The 19841-nt window shown below is 33.9% G+C and overlaps 1 protein-coding gene across 1 annotated transcript in view; it reads right to left on the reverse strand.

Annotated features, from left to right (window-relative positions):
* Positions 1-235: 235 nt before the first annotated feature.
* The window catches only part of LOC106662887 (discoidin domain-containing receptor 2-like), a gene marked incomplete at its 5' end in the record, with an annotated part of 67277 nt that continues 47671 nt past the window's right edge, over positions 236-19841 (reverse strand). The window contains 9 exons of the mRNA XM_024229973.1: positions 236-2955; positions 3084-3225; positions 3642-3734; positions 3821-4021; positions 9794-9903; positions 9970-10092; positions 12070-12218; positions 14014-14397; positions 16255-16365. Coding sequence (XP_024085741.1) covers positions 2653-2955; positions 3084-3225; positions 3642-3734; positions 3821-4021; positions 9794-9903; positions 9970-10092; positions 12070-12218; positions 14014-14397; positions 16255-16365 — 1616 coding nt within the window. The remainder of the gene's footprint in view (positions 2956-3083; positions 3226-3641; positions 3735-3820; positions 4022-9793; positions 9904-9969; positions 10093-12069; positions 12219-14013; positions 14398-16254; positions 16366-19841) is intronic.

Raw genomic sequence — 19841 nt, forward strand, 5'->3', positions numbered from 1 at the left:
ATACATCAGGGAGTTCACCTACCCCGCTATATGGCTGGGCCACTAGTATTTTGCTTAACCTAAATGCCCAGGGGATTTAGCTAAAAGCTCATGTATGTAAGTAATGATTAAAATTTAATAGTTAAATATAAACAAATATAGTATTATATAAAATACTTCCATACTCTAAATTAGAAAAGTTGAAGGGTCTTTAAAAAACATAATTTATTTTTGTATAATTTTTATTAAACAGTGTGTGTGGTCAAATTTTTATCTAATAAAATTTGTTGTATATACATTTTTAAATAAATCATTAAAGCTAAAAGAATTACAAATGAGTGTATCACAACATTCTTAAAAGAATCTATTTCAAATCATATGTATTACATTCAATAATATATTGCTTCGTTGAAGGTGGCATCCTTGTATGATATTTCAGTTCTTTTTCCAAAGAATACCATCATGAAAACTAACATGATTAAAAACAATATTAAATTTATATACTAAGTTTTTTTTTTAAATTGAAATACTAATAAAATAATCAAAGAGGAAAAAAATTAATGTTTTTCCTATAATTAAATGAGTATTGTGCCCTATTTTAATAAAACAGGAAACTATACAGTCTGATATGTAGTTTAGGTAGTTAAGAAACACACTTTACTTGAACTTAAATGTGCACTGTGCACATAATTTTTTTTGTTATGGTTAACTGCTTACAAGAAAGTAAACATGGCACCTCCCAGTGAACATTGTCATAAATGTTCATTTATTTTTTGTATTCTCATAAGAAAATAGTTGTACATTATGAATATTAAAAATTAACTAGTTGAATGTGCACAAGTTCTTTTTTTGTGTGATTTCGTGCCAAACTACTTATTACAACGAGGCGATTATATGTATATACATTGAAATATCTACTACTTTTATATATTATCTGTTTGTTTTAGTACAAATATGTCACTTACCTAAAACTATATACACCCAACATTAAAATGTACAACTGTAGAGTCACGCCTTTTGTTTCTCAACACTCAATCTACAATAATTAATACCTATTCAATTATGACTAGTATTGATAACAAAAAGAAATTCACTTTACAGACAATGGTTTTCTTTTGAAACAGAATAAATTACTAAAAGTCGGTACTACATTAACTCATAAGTTAGTTATGAAATTTATTTACAATGTAGGCTTACGGAAACTATAACCAAACAGAGGTTGGCTTGCTATATCACATAATTATAAAAAAAACCATACAATATAAAATCTATATATAGTTTTATTAGTTTACCATACAAAAAGCAAATACAAAATCCTTATATCAATTTTATTTTACCTATCGTTTACGAAATTCAGCAATAAACTCTACTTTAAAGTTATTTGCTTCGATTTTTTTATAATTCTACAATTTAATGTTATTTAGGTCCGTATACATGAAACTCCATTAGCAATTATTTGAAAAATACAGTTTTATGCAGTGTATTTGATAATAATAAACCTGTCCTAAAATATTCCATTTAAAAATTTCTGTATATCAATTTCCACTTTAGTACGGTGATATTAAACTCTTCGGCAAATGAATAAGTTTCCAGGTCAATTGTGTAAATATCGATAGAAACAGTGTCATTAATTTACAGTTATGCAAGAAGAGAAAGAGTTTTTGCAGGATTTTCTAGCAGTCAGTATGATTGTCGCCACAATGCATTGCTTTTTATCAGCTAATGAATAATAAAACGTAAAATTGAATCATTTAAAAAAATGCTATTTTTAAATCAAACACTCTATTTAATATGAAATATGCTATAAATTCTAGATACCCTCTAAAATTAAAATATTAATAAGTATTAATTCCTGTTAAATAGCAATTTATAATTTATGAACTGCATAAATATATTTTATTGTCATATTTTCTTTTATAATTTGTTAATAAAATATGATTTTTATTCATGTTCCCTGTCTCATCATTAGATTTGATTAGATATGTTTTTATTAAAAACAAGTCAATAATATTTACAATAATTTTCTAAAGCATTAAATAAATAATATGTATATGCATTTTATGGCTTTTTTATCAGAGTGAATGCAAAAATAAAATGGAATCATGTAGTGGTAAAAATAACATTCAAACTCTTCCCGGTAAATAAACTTTACATTTTATCTCAATTAGAATGTTCTTAATATTCATTTATATACAATTTTCTCACGTATTCTATGATTTTTGTATTTTTACAAACTAATTACATGATTATAAAATATTATTCATCATCCGATTTGGTCATTCACTTTCTTAAAATTAGATAAAAATGAAGAATACACAAACACCAACAATTGGATATAGTACATTTATATTCTTGTGTTTTAGTTAACATGGAAGTAAATTTTTAAGTTTACGTGCTAATACGGTGTGCTCATGATAAAAATACAAATAAGCTCCATCGAATATACATTATTATCTACTCTGATGTCAGTTTGTTTATGGGCTACAAGATAATGTATAAAAATAGGTCTGCGTCATTGATAATCTTGAGGTGGAAATCATGATGCAAACCGTTTGGTGTGATGAAATGTGCAAAGTAGATACAAATTGTTTTATAAATAATCCCTTATACACAAGTTTTGGTTGGTAAAATCGGTTTCATGTATATGGCACAATTCACCGGTGAAGGTGTATCTCACGTGGTCGGCGCATAACCCAAGTTCTTTCTCTGCAAGAAAAGGTGTATTTGACAGAACGTCGGCCTCTGGTGCTCAGACTGCCTCCAGCACTCAGCCATAAGGTCTACTATATCTTTGGTACATGGTGGCGGGGGCCTGGGCAATGGTGTAAACCCTGCTTCATCTTCTTGTAAGTGACCGAGGTTCTCAACTACTTCAGCATCAGTCATTGAGTCGAATGGACGCCTTCGACACATGTTTAGGATCTCCCAAAGACACACTCCAAATGACCAGACATCGCTCTTGATTGTGTATTTTCCCTAGAAGCAAACCCAGAATTATTATTTTGTATATACATGCTAATAAGAACTCTGAATTGTGAATTTTTTTCTTATAAAAAGAATGGGTGATAAATTAAGCAAAATATGCTAAAAATTGGGTTACTTACAAGATATACAGATTCCCATGCCATCCAGCGAACTGGAAGAGCCATCGTACCATTGACTTTATAGTAATCTAATGCATAAGCTTCGTTGTCTGTTCCAAAGTCAGATATTTTAATTTGATAACCCTTACCAACCAGGCAATTTCTAAACAGAAAAAAATATGTTTATGCTAAGCTTTATTTTTATGCTGTAATACTTTAATATATACTTTATATACTTAATACTTTCTACAACTCTTTCCTTACTGTATAAACTTTTCATGTTTACTTTTCTTACAGATGCAGTTAATTATTGATTTGTGTGCTTATAAAAGAGAGGGTTTAAGCTACTAATGAGAGATTGGAGAAGGGGAAAAAGGGTCGGTCAAATATTTGACCTCTGCTATGGCTGACCAAGCATGTGGGCCTGTAAATATTGTAGACCACAGTTACCCTCCACACAGACGCTGGCCCGCAGAGCCTTAATTGTCGGACCAATCAAAGCGTTCAAATAGACTGTGCTTGTTATTATTATTTTTCAATGAATGAGGTGATTTCGGGAAAATGAATTTGTTCATTTACCTTGTAGCTAGGTCTCTGTGTACAAAATTCAGCGACTCGAGGTACCGCATGCCAGATGCAATTTGCGTAGCCATGTACAAAAGGCAGTTGAAACTAGAAAAAAAAATTAACAAAAATTAGACATAAATTCAATTTGACTTTTCCTTAATAAATTAATCTTCAAGAGTAAAAAATTTTACCTTAAAGTCTTAACGCCTAGAGGCAGTGGTCTGGAAGAATCAGCAGGGACATGAGTTTTGAGGAATTGTGTTAAGTCACCATGGTCCATGTATTCCATTACAACGCACAGTTGTTCATCACGACTGCATACACCAAGAACGCGGGCTATGTTTATATCCTCAAGAGCACCAAGGATCCTCACATCTCGATGAAAATCAGCCCTTGTAAACAAAACAGAAACATAAAATATAATGATTGTAAAATTAATATTTTACTAGGTGACAACTAAAAAAAAATTAATAGACAACAAGTTAACGGAAGACTTGATGGAAAATTTTAGGACAGAAATCTGTTCTGTCTGTCAAAATTCAAATAATTCTATACATTACTGCAACCGCTCTGGACCTACGAAGTGGAACTGTTCCACCAAGCCAAACAATATCTAGTGCATCAAATATTTCCAATAAAACATCCTCAGACAAATTGTCAAAATTCCTTACTATGTCACAAACCTTACTATCTAAAAAGTTCTTAACATTCCTTTTGTCAACAAATCGATCCAGTCCAGCTTCCAAAGGATCCTCACCAGCTTTCAATCCATCCTAACCCTACTTCCCAATACATATCTACACTTTTCCATCCTGAAACATGCTACGTGGTCTTAAAAGACGATGGCCTTAAGACACCTTTGTCAATTAATTCCTCACTGAATGCCATATTGAGTGCCAGTTGACTTGTTTCATGTTCACATTTGTTCATGTCACAAAGATGACAATCGACGACATGCTACATTTAGAGAACAATTGTGCTAATTTAGTGGATAGTACAAAAGGCTCCATAACCAGCTCACACAAGAGATAATGCATACACGCATGAGACAAATTGAAATGTTACTATGTGAATCCCAAGAAAATGATTTTGCATTTGTTTTATTTTTTAACCCTTCTTTACCATCCAAAAACCAAGAACGGTATAAATGAGTTATCGTGACATATCTACTAGGACACCAACTCTTCATCGCAACTTACAATCTTTCCAATTTTCCATCCTTTTTGCCATATTTCAATTATATTTTGCAAAATATTATTTATTTATTTTTGTATTTTCATGATAAATTTTAAAGGTATTAATAATATACTATTAGTAAGTTATTGTGACTGCACAGGAGGAATAAACGAAAAATTTGATTTTAATGAGTTAAAATGAAGTATACTTCACTAAAGCTCTCCGTGGCCATTTCATTTGTCGCCGAGAATCAAATTGATTACACGACATTTGAAAAATGGCAAAAAGGAGGGAAAATTAAAAAAAGGTGGGGTTGAGGTGGGAAGTTAGTGTCCGAGTGGATCGAGGTCACGATAGCTCAAGTGGTTGAGTAGCGGCGTATCTAGCCGAAGGTCGTGGGTTTGAATCCTGCTCGTGACACTGCCTTTTTTATCTCAACTAAAAACCTTAATTAATTGAAATTCATTTTATAAATTTATCTGCCAATACCCTCCCTAAATTTTAGAAATGAATAAACCCTTTCTTTCATATTATCAGTCAATTACAAGGAACTTGAATAACGTAATTTAAAAATAACATATAACACAGAATTCGCATATAACTTATACATTATAACTTATAATCTAATATTATTTATATAAACATAATTCTAAAATTTCTAATAGTAATCTTAAAAATCTATTAGACCTAATTACTTTTTGAACTGACTGAATTTACATTTAGGATTGCTTTTGTCATAATATCCGCAATTTCATCTTGCGTTGGAATATATTTCACTTAAACATTTTCTGAAATTAAGTTTCTTATAAAATGATGTTTAACATCAATATGTTTACTCCTTTTCGTTTCACGGGTGTTTGCCATTTTAATTGCAGATCGATTATCCTCATAAACAGTGATCTTCATTTTATTTTTACCAGTGATAAATTCAAAGAGTTGTTTTAAAAACATATATTAAGTGATACCCAAAGATAGTGAGACATATTCAGACTCAGCAGATGATAAAGAACAACTGTTTGTTTCTTTGACTTCCATGATATGTTTTTGTTTAACTTAATGGCAAAACCACTGATACTTTTACTATCCCTCACATCTGATCCAAAGTCTGCATCGACAAAAACATTCATGTTAAAATCACTGCCGTTTTTCTTCTGAAAAATCAATTTACAATTTTTTGAACCTTTTAAGTATCTTAAAACGTTTTTCAAATGCTTCCACTGTGTTGGACTGAAATTATGCTGAAACTGACTGAAGAATGTAATTGTAAAACATAAATCTGGTCATAGACGAAACATAAATCTGGTCGTATACCTAACATCAAATACTTTAAACTTCCAACCAGTTCTCTATAATGCAAAACACAACTAGTAGGATTATAATTAACTAAGTCAAATTTAAGTCAAACAGTCAGAGGTATAGCACGTTCTTTACAATTGGTCATCTTAAATTTATCTAAAATCTTATCAGTTAGATCATTTTGTGATAAATACATCTTATCATTTTCCCTTTCAATTTCAATTCTCAGAAATTTATTTTTCTTCCCATTAGTATTTATATTTCTTTAATCTCAAATTTTAATTTTAACACATTTATAATATCTGAAAATTCATCATCTTTATCAGTGACTAAAATTATATCATCTACCCACATTAGTAACTATGCATTAACCGTTTTATACAAACAAGGATCTATGTTACTCCTTACAAAACCCATTTTCATAATATAAGAATTAAAACAATCATTCCATTATTTTGGTGCACATTTTAATCCATATAACGACCTGATTAATTTACAAACATATCCTTCCTGAATCTATTTTAGTCCTGCAGGTTTCATATAAATTGGTTCCTTCAGAGTCCCATTCAGAAATACTTTTACATCAAGCTGATGATGTATTAATTCTTGCTGTAGTGGAAAAACTAATAGTGCTCGTAGTGTCACCATCCGAGCTACTGGTGCATACAGATTAACATCTTCAACCAGTTCTTGAAGAAAACCATGTGCAACTGAGCGTGCTTTCTTAATTGGCACATTTGATATGGTCTTTTCAGTAAAAACCCACTTTGAATCAATTAGTTGTAAACCTTGGGGTTTAGGTACCATTTCCCATGTTCCGTTTTTTTCATGATTCTGTAGCTCCTCAGTAATGGCTTCATTAGAAAAACAGAAAAGAAAGCAAATAAAGTGTATTCCATCTGATAACGGAACAGAATACGTAAATAAGAATGACAAGAGATCGTGAGATGCGTCTGGTGTGACGTAAGTTTTAGAAAAACATTTTCTTTATCGTGCCAACGTTTCGATCTTTGTTGAGATCATCTTCAGGGATCAAAATGTTTGTTTTCTGCGTAATTGTGCTTTCTTGTGTGTCGTGTTGAGAGTGGCAGTGAAATATTGACAACACGACACACAAGAATGGCACAATTACACAGAAAACAAACGTTTTGAGCGTCCTACTATGTTCCGTGATTCCAACTCGTGAAATTCTATATTTTGCTCTACCTACCGATCTCTTTCCACCTTTATGTCTTCTACTGAAAATTGCCATATATCTTGTCCATACATCTCGACACCAAAAATCTTTAATTGCCCTTTTTTCTTTTTATTTCCATATTAGAATATTTCCATTTTGTACGTGTATAGTTTTGTGAATAGACATCTTTGTATGTTATATTCAAAATTAATTATTGAAGAATAAGTCCTGGAACATAGTTTATTCTCATTTAATATCAATGAACAGTTAAAAAGCCTATAATTTAATTTTAATTCTCACAAAATTAATTATAATCATATTAAAATATTTATTACATACTCAATAGAAATTTATGACCTCTGTTCTTTTTACTGGCTAATTACGTATATATTTTGTTTTGAAGTTTCTCATCTGTTTTTGGTTTTTGTAGATAGCTTTCAGGCAAACACGCAGCTCCACTTCAATCTTTTATCATTTGTAGGATTTCTTAACCAAATCAATCAAAATATCAAGATGAGAATATTTGCATTGTATGAAACTTTGTCAACAACCTAAGCTTAATTCCAGTATTGTTATTTTTCTTGTATAAGCAAATAAAAAAATAATATAATAATAAAAAATTATTTTTATTAGAAAATACATTTAAAAACATTATATTTCGTGGTCCGAATGACCAAATTACTTATTCCAATTAATTAATCTTAATGTAACGTATTGGTTAAAATGAAAAAGTGAGTGTCACAAGCGGGTTTCGATCGCACGACCCTTGGCTGAATACGCCACTGCTCTAACCACTTGATTGTCAAGATAGCTCAAGTGGTTAGAGCAGAAGCGTATTGAGCCGATGGCCGTGTGTTCGACTCCCGCTCGTGACACTAACTTTTTCATTTCAACCAATACCTACATAAAAAGATTAATTAATTTAAATAGATTTAAAGGTTCATATTTTAATAAATTTTATATCTACTGTGTTAATTTCATTGATATTTCTTTCAAGGTTTGTACCTCTTTGCGATGGAACCTCATTATATATTATTGTATTATTATTTTTGCATTTTTTAATGTACCTAAACAATAATATTGACTATATTAGATCAAATATAAGAACATTTAGGAACATCAGCCTTGCTAATCCTGATTCTATATTTTATGAATCCCTGTAGTTGATATATCATTGGTTTTTATACATAATTGGAGACTGTGTTTATTATTTTTCTATCATCAACACAATACAAAAATATTACATAACCCACAATTTACTTTTTATTTTTAGCTGGTTTAATTGTCTGTAATATAATGTACGTTGTGTACTTTTTAAATAATTTTACAAACTGTTTAATAATTACTATAATTTCATAATTTTACAAACTGTTTAAAAAAAATTATTTAATAATATTTTTAAACAGTTTCTATAAATTTATTGAGAAAGGGCAACAGTAGAGCCTGAAGCCGGTCCAACAACAAAAATGCTAAACACTCCGAGTTCATCAAGGATTTTATTTTAATAAATTTCAACAGACACAACAAAGAGCTGGAAAACTTAAAAAATACACAGAAACATACATTATACAATTTTTTTTTAAATTCTAAGCAAAATGGATAATTAATAGACAATTAGTTGTGATATTTGTTCTTGAGGTGTACGAGGTGATGAATCTAGTTTGGCCGGTATCTACCCAACCTTCTGGCCCTGTCCTGCTGTTCATTCTGTCAAGGGCTTTATTGCACAATGCTATCTTCATTCATGTGAGTCAAGAACATATGTTAAAAACTGATCACTCTACAAGGTCTACACTTACTCGCAGATTTAGATGTCTCTCAAACACATTTTGGTTCATGCCATCTTCAATTAGGAACTTTGAGTGGCCGAGTAGAGTAATCAAGTGCCAATCAGTTTAACATATCTTCATTGGTGACACACACAAATATAAATTCGCCTATGAAGATGGAAAAATGCTAAAATGAGTGACGAGCTGAAGCAGTAAGTGTAGGCTGAGCAGATGGTCTTGATTTGGCAGCTTGCAATCTTAGGTGGGTTGTTTGTATAAACCATAAACTGAAGATGTAAAATGATAAAATTTGATTGACCAAGTGAGATTAGGCAAGGTTAAACATGGTTGTTGCGTTTCACCAAAATATATGGTTTTGGTTAAATTGCTGTGCAATAAGGAACCAGCCATTTTGCAGCAAATTTAGATGTTTTATGACAGAGGCTGTTTTCGGGGTGATATCATATTTTATGATTGTAAGAATGTTTACATTTTTACGATAACACACTATTTCTTTTACGTAAGAGGGAGGAGAATTGCCATTGAATTAAATAACATTAAGCAACTCCAAAGGCTACAGTGGTGTATGTGGGCGAAAAGTGAACGGGAGTTGCGGCCTGAGCACTGAGCTTTCATCTTCAGTGTGGGGAAGAGTGCATTAGGTGCAGGCCAAGTAAGCTGGGGTGCGGTAATTATTTTTAAGGGGAAGCCCTTTGATTTATTTAGAGATGTCAGTGTTGTCTTACTTTTCTTTTTCACTGGCATTTTGAAGAAGGAACTTGACTGCGACCAATCTTTTTCCGAGGCTAGCATTCAAACCGTATTCTGGGATGCCGTCGGCTTCTGCGACGTATACCTACACGAGAAATACAATTTTAAAATAAATAGTATAAAATAATTAGGAAAAGGTGAGGATAAGTACCGTTCCAAAAGCTCCTTCTCCTAATTGAGTAATCATGCGCAATCTATGTCTTGGGAATTCGGGTACGGTCGTCTGTTCGAGCCTTCTCTTCAGAGCTGTGAGAACTTCCTGTTGACTGGCGGCCTGAAACAAACAGTGACATAAAATTATTTCTAAGATTTCTCTTTGAAGTCTACCGAGCCTGTCGGTCATTTTCGGCAATCCTGGTTTGCCTATCCTCGCTGTTTTTTAGCATTTCACCACTTTCAAAGGTCAGTTTGTACAGACAAATCCTTCTTTACATAACAATGGAGAAACGCCGAAACGCTTCTTCTCCATGGAAATCGGAAGTAACCAAACTATATCTAATTATTATCTAACGGAACAATTTTGTTCAGGTGTTTCTGCCAAAGGACAATACCGAGACTGCACGAGACGTATAGCTTCACCGATCGACCCGTTCATTTTCTCTGTAAATGTTTCCTTTAAGATTTAATTAAGGATCTACAGTTAAAGGAAGTAAACGGCAAAAGTCAATAACGCTTTTGCACTGAAAGGGGAAAGACAAACACTTGTTAAACTTACTCGAATCGAAGCCGAGAAAAATCTGAACAAACATAAATCGGAAACGTCAACAATCGTCGGATGGAAAATCTGAATTTTTAACGATGTCTACCTATTTCTCAATACTTACCGCTCAATCTCTTTCATTGACTTTTTTGTACATAGACATCGCTAATTTGTTTAGATTTGTGATTTATTTTTTAAACCTTCTCTCTCTCTCTCTCTCTCTCTCTCTCTCTCTCTCTCTCTCTCTCTCTCTCTCTNCTCCCTCTCCCTCTCCCTCTCCCTCCTATGTACAAAAAAGTCAATGAAAGAGATTGAGCGGTTGGAGAAAACGTAAGAGCTTTAGGAGCAAGAGCGAGAGGGAGGGAGCGAAAGGGCGAAGAGAGAGAGGGCGAGGGTGTGTGTGTGTGTGTGTGTGTGTGTGTGTGTGTGTGTGTGAGAGAGAGAGAAAGAGAGAGAGTGAGAGAGGGTGAGGGAGAGAGTGCGAGTGAGAGGGGGAGGGGGAGAGAGAGTGAGTGAGAGGGTGTGAAGATAGGCATTATAAAGGGTATGGGAGCAAAAAATGGATGAATAAATACAATTAAGAAGATTAAAAGTTAATAAAGAACTTAATAAAAAATAAAAGAGAGCATTAGTGAACAACACAAAACAGAAAATAAAATTGTGCCAATTCAGTGGGACTAATTAAGCAGCGAAATATTATTCTTTTATTTCATCATACATATATTACGGTATAAGTTATTTAGGAGAATTTTTAGTACAAGAAGTATAATTCTTTCTTATTTGGGTTGTTTTTTCAATAAATTTTTGTTTGGTGTAAAATTACACTTGGAATGCATTGAGTTTTTTCTCTAAGCTTTAAGTTAGTTTTGAAGCACCTTTGTTGTTAGACCTGAGTTGTTTAAGCCTATTTCCCTCTTGGTTATTCCCCTTTGAAAGCGGAATGTTGGAAACCCATTGAAAAAACCGCGGGCTTTTGAAGTTTGGTTTTTACAGTAAAAAAAAAGAAAATACAAGAAACGCTTGGAACAGAGAAAAAGGACTATTTTGCCATTTATCGATTAATTTTTCGTTCTCGTTTGGGCACTGCGTAATATATTACGCTTTCTTTTCTTTTTCGTTCCGATACGTCGGCGATATAGCGAGAGCGACACGAGAAGATTCAGGTCCGACTTAGCCATGACTTAATTTATTGAGACGCCGTCCTTTTGAAATTTTTTTCCTTCTTCCTTTCAATAACACTCCGCCCCACGAGGCAAACTGCAATATTTTTCAGATCAGCATTCCGAGGCGTAATGCATTGATGAAGAGACCCGGGCAAACAAGCCCAACTTTTCCGAATGAAGAGGAAGGGGAAGGATTATTAGAAAAGCAATTCTTGAAGCACAAAAAAGAACGGGTCGGGAAGAGGGGGACTCGTAAACGTGAAATATCCACCGGGGGTTATGAGAAGAAGATAAATAAACGGTCTGACCGTCTGTTGAGTTGGAATTATGCTGGCCGAAAGGAACATAATAGAAATAGATCCTTTCCGGAAGAATGTAATAATATCACCTTTTTGTTTTTCTCTTCTTTTGAACGTGTTGTTCCCCTGAGATAGAGCGAATCCTTATCCTGAACCACGGGGATCGGGGGGGTGTCAGAAGGTAACAGTGGCAAAGTACCAGCATTGACATCAGGAACCGCATAATCATATGATGTATCTAAAAAATGTAAATATATTATTACATAAACATTTAAGTGCAAATGTATGAAAATTAAAGAAAATTAAATAAAGGAACGGTTGCTAAGTAATCTCCATCCTGTTGGTGAACTAACGTCCCATCATGGACGTCCTTCATCCTTAGATTCCCTTTTGTGTGACCATGTATTTCCAATATAATAACAATTTATATATTTTTGCTTCTTCCATATTTAAAATGTAGTTGTAAATAAATAAATGAATTTATTTCTTTAAAGAATGAAATGAAAATGAATGAAAAATATACAGGGTGTTCGGCTACTTGTGTGACAAACTTTGCTCGTAGATTCTACATTCAAAATGGATTCCAAAAGTCCTAATTAACTACGGTCCTAATCTCAGCAGTTTCGGAGTTATTCCACTATTTCTGATTTTTTAAAATTTCACGACCTTGCTGCAAATAAATAACGATAACTCCAAAACTAAAGGGTTTTGGAGAAATCCGTTGATACTATTGAAAACTGCGTTAAATTTTCTCAATAAGATGTGATCAATACTAAACTTGTAAACGTTCGTGAAATAAGTGTTTTAGTAGCGAGAATTAAAAAAAAAAAAATTCGTAGAAAAACTTATTATGGTGATTCTAACTCCAAACCTAGAGACCAGCGAATTTCAGAGAACGTACTCCATTTAATATCCTTTTAGTAGTGTAATTTCTTTTTTAATTTAACGGTTTTAACGTTTAATAAATTAATTCAAAATTTCCTTAAGTTTTTTCTTCAAATTTTCCACCTTACCAATTCTTCAACCACGGTTCTTTTCCTTCTTGAATTGCCTCATCTTTGAAAAAGTAACTAAAAAAGCAATTACACCCATAAAAAGGGTTTTAAATGGAGTACTTACTCTCTGAAATTTGCTAGTCTCTAGGTTTGGAAATAGTAGTCTAGAATCACCATAGTAAGTTTCTCAACTTTGAAAAAAAAAATTTTTTTTTTCAAAGTTCTCGCTACTAAAACCCTTATTTCACGAACGTTTACAAGTTTAGTATTGATCACATCTTATTGGAAATTTAGCATACTTTTCAATGGTATTACCGGATTTGTCCAAAATCTTTAATTTTGGAATTATCATTGTTCATTTGAAGCAAGGTCGTGAAATCTTAAAAAAATCAGAAAAAGTGAAATAACTCCGAAACTATTGAGATTAAAACCATAGTTAATTAGGACTTTTTGGTTCCTTTTTGAATAGGCTGTCCGTTCTGATAATTTGGCTATCGTCTCCTTATTTAGTAGTTTTTGATGTGAATTTTTGATTTTGACTTGTAATTGGCTTGTCATTTTTTATATTGCTTCTTTGATCAAAAGAATTTCTGTATTATGTAAAATTACTGAAGATGATTTAGATAAATTTTTCTAATGCAGCTTTGACCAGCAAATACAAAGGTTACTGGCACAATATTGGATAGTTGGCAATCCACATCAAAAACGTATTCGTTAAAAAGGGCATTGATGACTTTATTACATAGAAAACTATTAATTTGTTGGAAAATTTCGATCAAAGAGTCAAAAGAGTTTTCGTGTCGACCAAACATACTAATTTATATAGTAGAGATTAGGACCATAATTAATTAGGATTTTTCATTCCTTTTTTTAATGTTGATTCTACTAGCAAAGTAGCCGAACACCCTGTACAGGTATAAAACAATTTTCTATTTGGGGTGTTGTTCTATTTGGTCGTTAGTCGTATAGTCAGAATGGTCATTTAAATTAATTTATATTTAAATATTTGATTAATTTATTGTGAAGTTGTTTACATACCAGAGGGGTGAGGTTGTTTATTCAACGCATCCTTCATTTCCATGACGACAGTGCTGTAACTGTAGTACGGGGCGTACTTCAGAGCTTGATAGGGTTCTTGGTACTCGTCCGCTTTTATGTCCATGAGGAGAGCTGTGTCAGCGCCGCCCGAAGCCATCGGCAAAGTACCCTTGGAGCTGTACGCCTTTTCTGCCGTGCCGCAGGAAGAACCCGAAGACAGGCCACCGGTGCCCAAGGCCGTCTTAGCCGCCAAAGGGGAAGCGAAACACTTCCTTTGCCGGTGTCTCGATACGATGAGGAAGATGCAGACGGCGAGGAGGATTATCACCGCCATTAGGATGCCGATTATCACTGCCATGTACGTATGGTCGTCCTGCTTTGCAACTGAAAAAACATTTCAATTTGGTAATAAATTTACGATAAAAAAACATTTGCAGTTATTTTTTCAGCATAAAATCAAAATAATTTCAACGTTTAAAATAAGTAGTTAAATAACCTCTTTATCACACACCTCAGCATTTTTTTACCACTCATATTATGCTGCGATGAATGCTGTCGAAAATAGACTTTACATGCAAAGGACATCTTGTTTCCATAACTGGCTCGTCAAAGTTGAATGAGCCTAAATTTAACTTTGAACCTGTTTAACTTTAACAGTAGTCGGTTAACAGTTATTTAGTTCATACATTTCCCGTCGTTCTTCCAGCAAATACACTGAGTAGTTATTCAATAAACTGTACAGGTGATAAACTATAGACAGTACTGTTTTTAGACCTAAAATTGTCCATATTAAACAACCTGATTGAAATAGACATATAGAGAAAACACACAACTACAGACAATACGATACCAGCGGATTCTCCTCACCCATGGACCAAACAAGCGGCTGGTTTCGTTTGGCTCATAGAGTGTATGTTAAAACTCCCATTAACAATTACGAAATATAAAAAAGAATGATGAACTATTAAAACCTTAGCAAAAAATGGATATTAAGAAATATTTATTGATAGGTTGCTAGTTAAAAGAATAAAAAATTAACATTAAAAGAAGCAACAATAGGACTCAGCTACCCAACGGAAAATGAATTACCGTTATTTGCCGTACATTGGTGAACTATCAGAAAAAGTAGGTAAAATTCCTAAACGAGAAGGTTTAAGACTAGCTTTTAGAACTGCGTGTTCATTTAGAAACATCTTCGCAAACCCTAAAGACAAGGTAGACAACTTGGCAAAAGGCGGGCTTTACAAACTTAATTGTAATGATTGCGACATTAAATATATAGGAAAAAGCGGTAGAGAAGTAAAAACGAGAGTTAAAGAACACTTGCCTCGACCAAATTTTCGGAATTTAAGGACCAGGATCTAAACGAAACAAAACACAATTTAAATTTAAACACAACAGTGTTACATAGTTTCAGCAAAGGGAGGGAATTAGATTGGTTTGAAAATTTGAAATTAAAAAATGTAAAATTGATCATAGAGATAAATGCATTAATAATCTAATAAATTTTAATCTACCTCCTATTTTAAATATGTATATAAATAATATTAAACGTACAAAATAATAAAATTAATTAATTTAATTTTTATTAATTTTATCATTAATTTACTAATCTACTATTAAGGTATCATTTTCATTTTATCTTTNTAAACATATTTTTTATTAAATATAAATAACAATTTTTTCCAAGGGTATTTCAAATACGATGTTATTTGAACCCTCGGAGTGCCGGTGCTTTAGAAACAAAAATTGTAAGTATGTCGGGTTTGAATGCAGGGCCGCTGGATTCGAACCCGGGATCTTTACCTTGCAGTGATGAGCACCGTGTCAATGCCTAAATCGTCAAACCTAAACCGCCGCCGCCCGTAGGACTCCTTCAATCTGATGATGAGCTAAAAGCCCGAAATCCGGATCGTTGGGAACAACTTATTGTGAGTAGGAACTATCTTTTTGAAAAGGTTGATAAACTATGACTGATCCATCATTACCTACCTCGACATTTTCTAAAATTTATCTTTTTTCGGTACTATTATTTTATTTAATCGTATTGTTTTCTCTTTAAAACTAGTGTTTCATAATATTTTAGAATAGTTGGAGTTTTGGAAATATTTGTTTAATAAAGAGTTATGACTTTGAAACTTTATGTTTGAATTTTCAAAATTCGTTAGTATTGCGTACAGTAAGTGTTGTACTGTTAATTCATTTTATGACTAACATTAGAATGTTAGAATTAAGACTTACCTGGAATTTCAGATTGCGGTCTGTTTTGTTCCTTATCGACGAAAACGTCACTCTGTACGGGAAGATCGGGGTTAGGCGGCATTTCCGGTGTGAAGTTACCGTGAGCGATATCTGTAAGATAAGACACCAAATTAGTGTGACAAGAGTGTTGCGAAAAGGGGGGGATCCCTGAGAGGCGATGACTTGTCGGTAAAGGGGTTTCTGAAGACGCGATGTGGTTGGGCGGCGATTGCCAATAATGGAACTCGCCCTTTTGTACTGTCAACATAGAAGGTGTAACACGAGAGATATGGCCCTTTAACAGTCGATCTATCCTGGCCTTTAAGGCATCTTTGGCGGCCGTTATCGTTCAACAACAAACCTCGCCTTAAATGTCCACGTTTAGAATATCTTTACTCGGCGACGTAGTTGTTTTTTTTTTTATCAGATAAAAATTTATTCAAGAGCTTCAACCTCGGCGGCATGATTTTTAAAAAATGGACTCAGAAAAATTACAGCAGCTGTAGGATTTAAATTGATCGACGAATATTGAAACGATGTCGCATTGCACCAAATAATTGCAGCGTTTTCATCATTATTGACTCTACGATGAGAACAGTCACCATTGTACCATCATTATTTCTCACGTCATCAGGATAGTTATTCGTGATTATTAAACGATTGACAAATTTAAACTCCTCATTTTCCTTCTCTTTGAATTGTAAAAAATACGCGCCTTAATTACTTCATCCGAACAAAGATTGATGTGCATCTCGAAGTTTGTGGGGGGAATGTGAATTTGAATTTAAAAAAAAATGGATTCAAAGGGACCAAGAGGAGTGTCTTTGTTTTCGAACCCGGAATTTGGGGCATGTGTCCATTTCAGAATTCCATGCATATGTCCGTTTTGCTAATATGGGCAGGTATGACACGAGGGTGAGGTGAGAGAGAGATAGAGAAAGAGAGAAAGTACAAGGGAGAGAGAAGGACTTATATTAAAACAGGGCATTCAGAACATGTCGACCCGATGAAAACAATGCTCTGGAACACGACGTCGGGGTTATTGGCATTCCGGGTGATATGGGCATACCGTCGTACAAAGCCCCCCCCCCCCCCAATTGACATAACGGAGGAGGTATCCTGACAATTAGTATAGGGTAAATAGGGCTTCTTCACATCGAATTCCCCCGAGGGCAAGAAACGTAGCGAATCATAAACCCCTGCACAATATCTTGTTTGTTTCTTGTCTTCAGCATACACAATATGCGGTTTAGCCCTCCCTCCTTCAACCAAAACAAACCTGTACAACCCCTTCTTATTGAATTAATTCCGCTATTTTTAACTAACAAAATCCTAATAACGCCCTAGATAAAATTACATATCATTTTGATTTATAATTATATAATTAAAAATGAGACGCAAAAAAGAACAGAATAATGATTTTAATCCTAACAGGTAAATTGGTTCAAATTTAATTTAACATTAGAAAAGGTTAATCGTTTAAATTACATAGATAGCTAAAAAATTTCACCCAATTGATTTTTTTTCTGAATAAAAAAAATTCTGCCCTAAATTTGTCTCATCGTTTTTATCAATAAATATTTGTTTTTGCTAAGTTTTAAATTGGGAATATCAATTAGACACTCAATTAATTAAGGTTTTTAGTTGAGATAAAAAGTATAAGTTGAAAAATGGCAAAAAGGAGGGAAAATTCAAAAGGTGGGGTTGAGATGGGAAGTTAGTGTCCGAGTGGATCGAAGTCACGATATCTCCAGTGGTAGAAAGAGCGGCGTATCTGGCCGAAGATCGTGGGTTCGAATCCCGCTCGTGACACTGACGTTTTTTTCTCCACTAAAGACCTTAATTAATTGAAATTTATTAATTGGTCAAGCGGACCAGGAAAACTAGTGAATTTAGTATTTCTCAATACTTAATTTTTACGGAATTTATAATGTTTATTCAGTATGATTTGAACTCCGAAGCAATAAACTGTTTAATTTTCATCTTTGTTTTATTAATTTCGATGTTTAAACTTAAAAATGCCACTTAGTGCTGAGGATGTTGCGCGTGGTGTGGCTCTGATGATGGACATTCCATCAGGTATGCGGCTATTGCCATCGGAGTTCTCTACGAAACTCTGCGATATGCCATTAGACGTTTTCAAGAAATCTACAATAGAAACCACAAACGACCCAGTTCTGGGCGCCCAAGGGTACCAGAACGACAGGATGGCCGTTTTTTTACTTTGAGAAGCTGTTCATGCGATTCATCAGTTCCAGGAAGTTTGAGGTGTCCAAATTTCTGATCGCACTGCTCGAAGAAGATTAAGTCAGTATGGGCTGATGGCTTTTCACCCTGTAAGAGTACCAGCATTGACCAGAACACAAAGTTGCACGGCTCGCATTTGGTCGAGACACAGACATTGGTCTTTGGACGTTTGATCTATAGATGAGTGTAAATTTGCTCTACGATCTCCAGAAGGACGTGAAAGAGTGAGGAGAAGGCAAAATGAAAGGTACGAAGTCTGTAATTTCTCAGAGCCAAGCTTTTCAAGGTAGTTCAGTGATGGTGTGGGCAGGAATTTCGATGGAGAGTCGCACAGAGTTGCTTGTTGTTAGTGGAGCGTCATCGACGGCCCCTCTTTATATGGATGAAATTTTGAAACATCATGCGTTGCCTATCCTCGATGAAATCGGCGACAACCCTATTTTATTGCACGATAATGGCCGTCCACATGTCGCTCGCGTAGACAAACGTACCTTCAGCAGCATAACATCAGGGTCTTAGCATGGCCAGCCCGTTCTCCAGACTTGAACCCCATGGAACATTTATGGGATAACCCTGGGATAAAAGACGAATAAGAGCATGTCCATCACTTCCTGATACACTCCACGACCTTGAAAGGACTCTTTATGGGCTAACCTCCAGCAAAAAGGCATTTCCAGACTGGTAGAAAGTATGCCGAGGCTTCTTCGAGATGTAATTTCAGGCAAGAGGAGGAAATACGCGATATTGAAATGTTAATTAAAAATCTAAAACAAAATTAAAAGAAATTTTCTCTGTCGGTATTTTTTCTCTTTGCAATTTACTTTTTTAAACAAAGACTCAATTATTAAAAGTTGAAAAACATGAAACATTGATTAATACATAATAAATACATACAAATCAAGGTATATTACAAGTGGGCGGAATTTTTTGCCCGTCAGTGTATTTCCTGTAAATCTAGATAAATATATTTAATTATAAAGAAAAATCGCAATGGAGTTTTATTTAAATGGCGGTAAAAAAATATATATAGGCGGCCAAAAAGGAGATTTATGATCTGAAAAAACAAGACAATGGTTACCTCACTTCGGATTTCATTTGCTTCTTCTCTTCGGGGGGGAAAACAAGCACAAAAAACCTCCATTCGTTACTAGAGGCTACATATCATTCCGAAGAGTTTTTATTAAAAACCGTGATTCACGTGTTCCCTGCCCCCGGGTGCTTAAGTTTCCGAATGTTGGGACCTGTCCATACCGGCGGTTGAATGTTTATTAAGTTGTTAAGCGCCTGGGATATTAGGAAATATTAATTTTTCACTAATTGCCTCGTCTCATCTCGGATGT

The sequence above is a fragment of the Cimex lectularius genome, unplaced genomic scaffold, assembly GCF_000648675.2.
Source record: "Cimex lectularius strain Harlan isolate CLEC.00 unplaced genomic scaffold, Clec_2.1 scaffold455, whole genome shotgun sequence".
In the NCBI taxonomy this organism is placed as follows: domain Eukaryota; kingdom Metazoa; phylum Arthropoda; class Insecta; order Hemiptera; family Cimicidae; genus Cimex; species Cimex lectularius.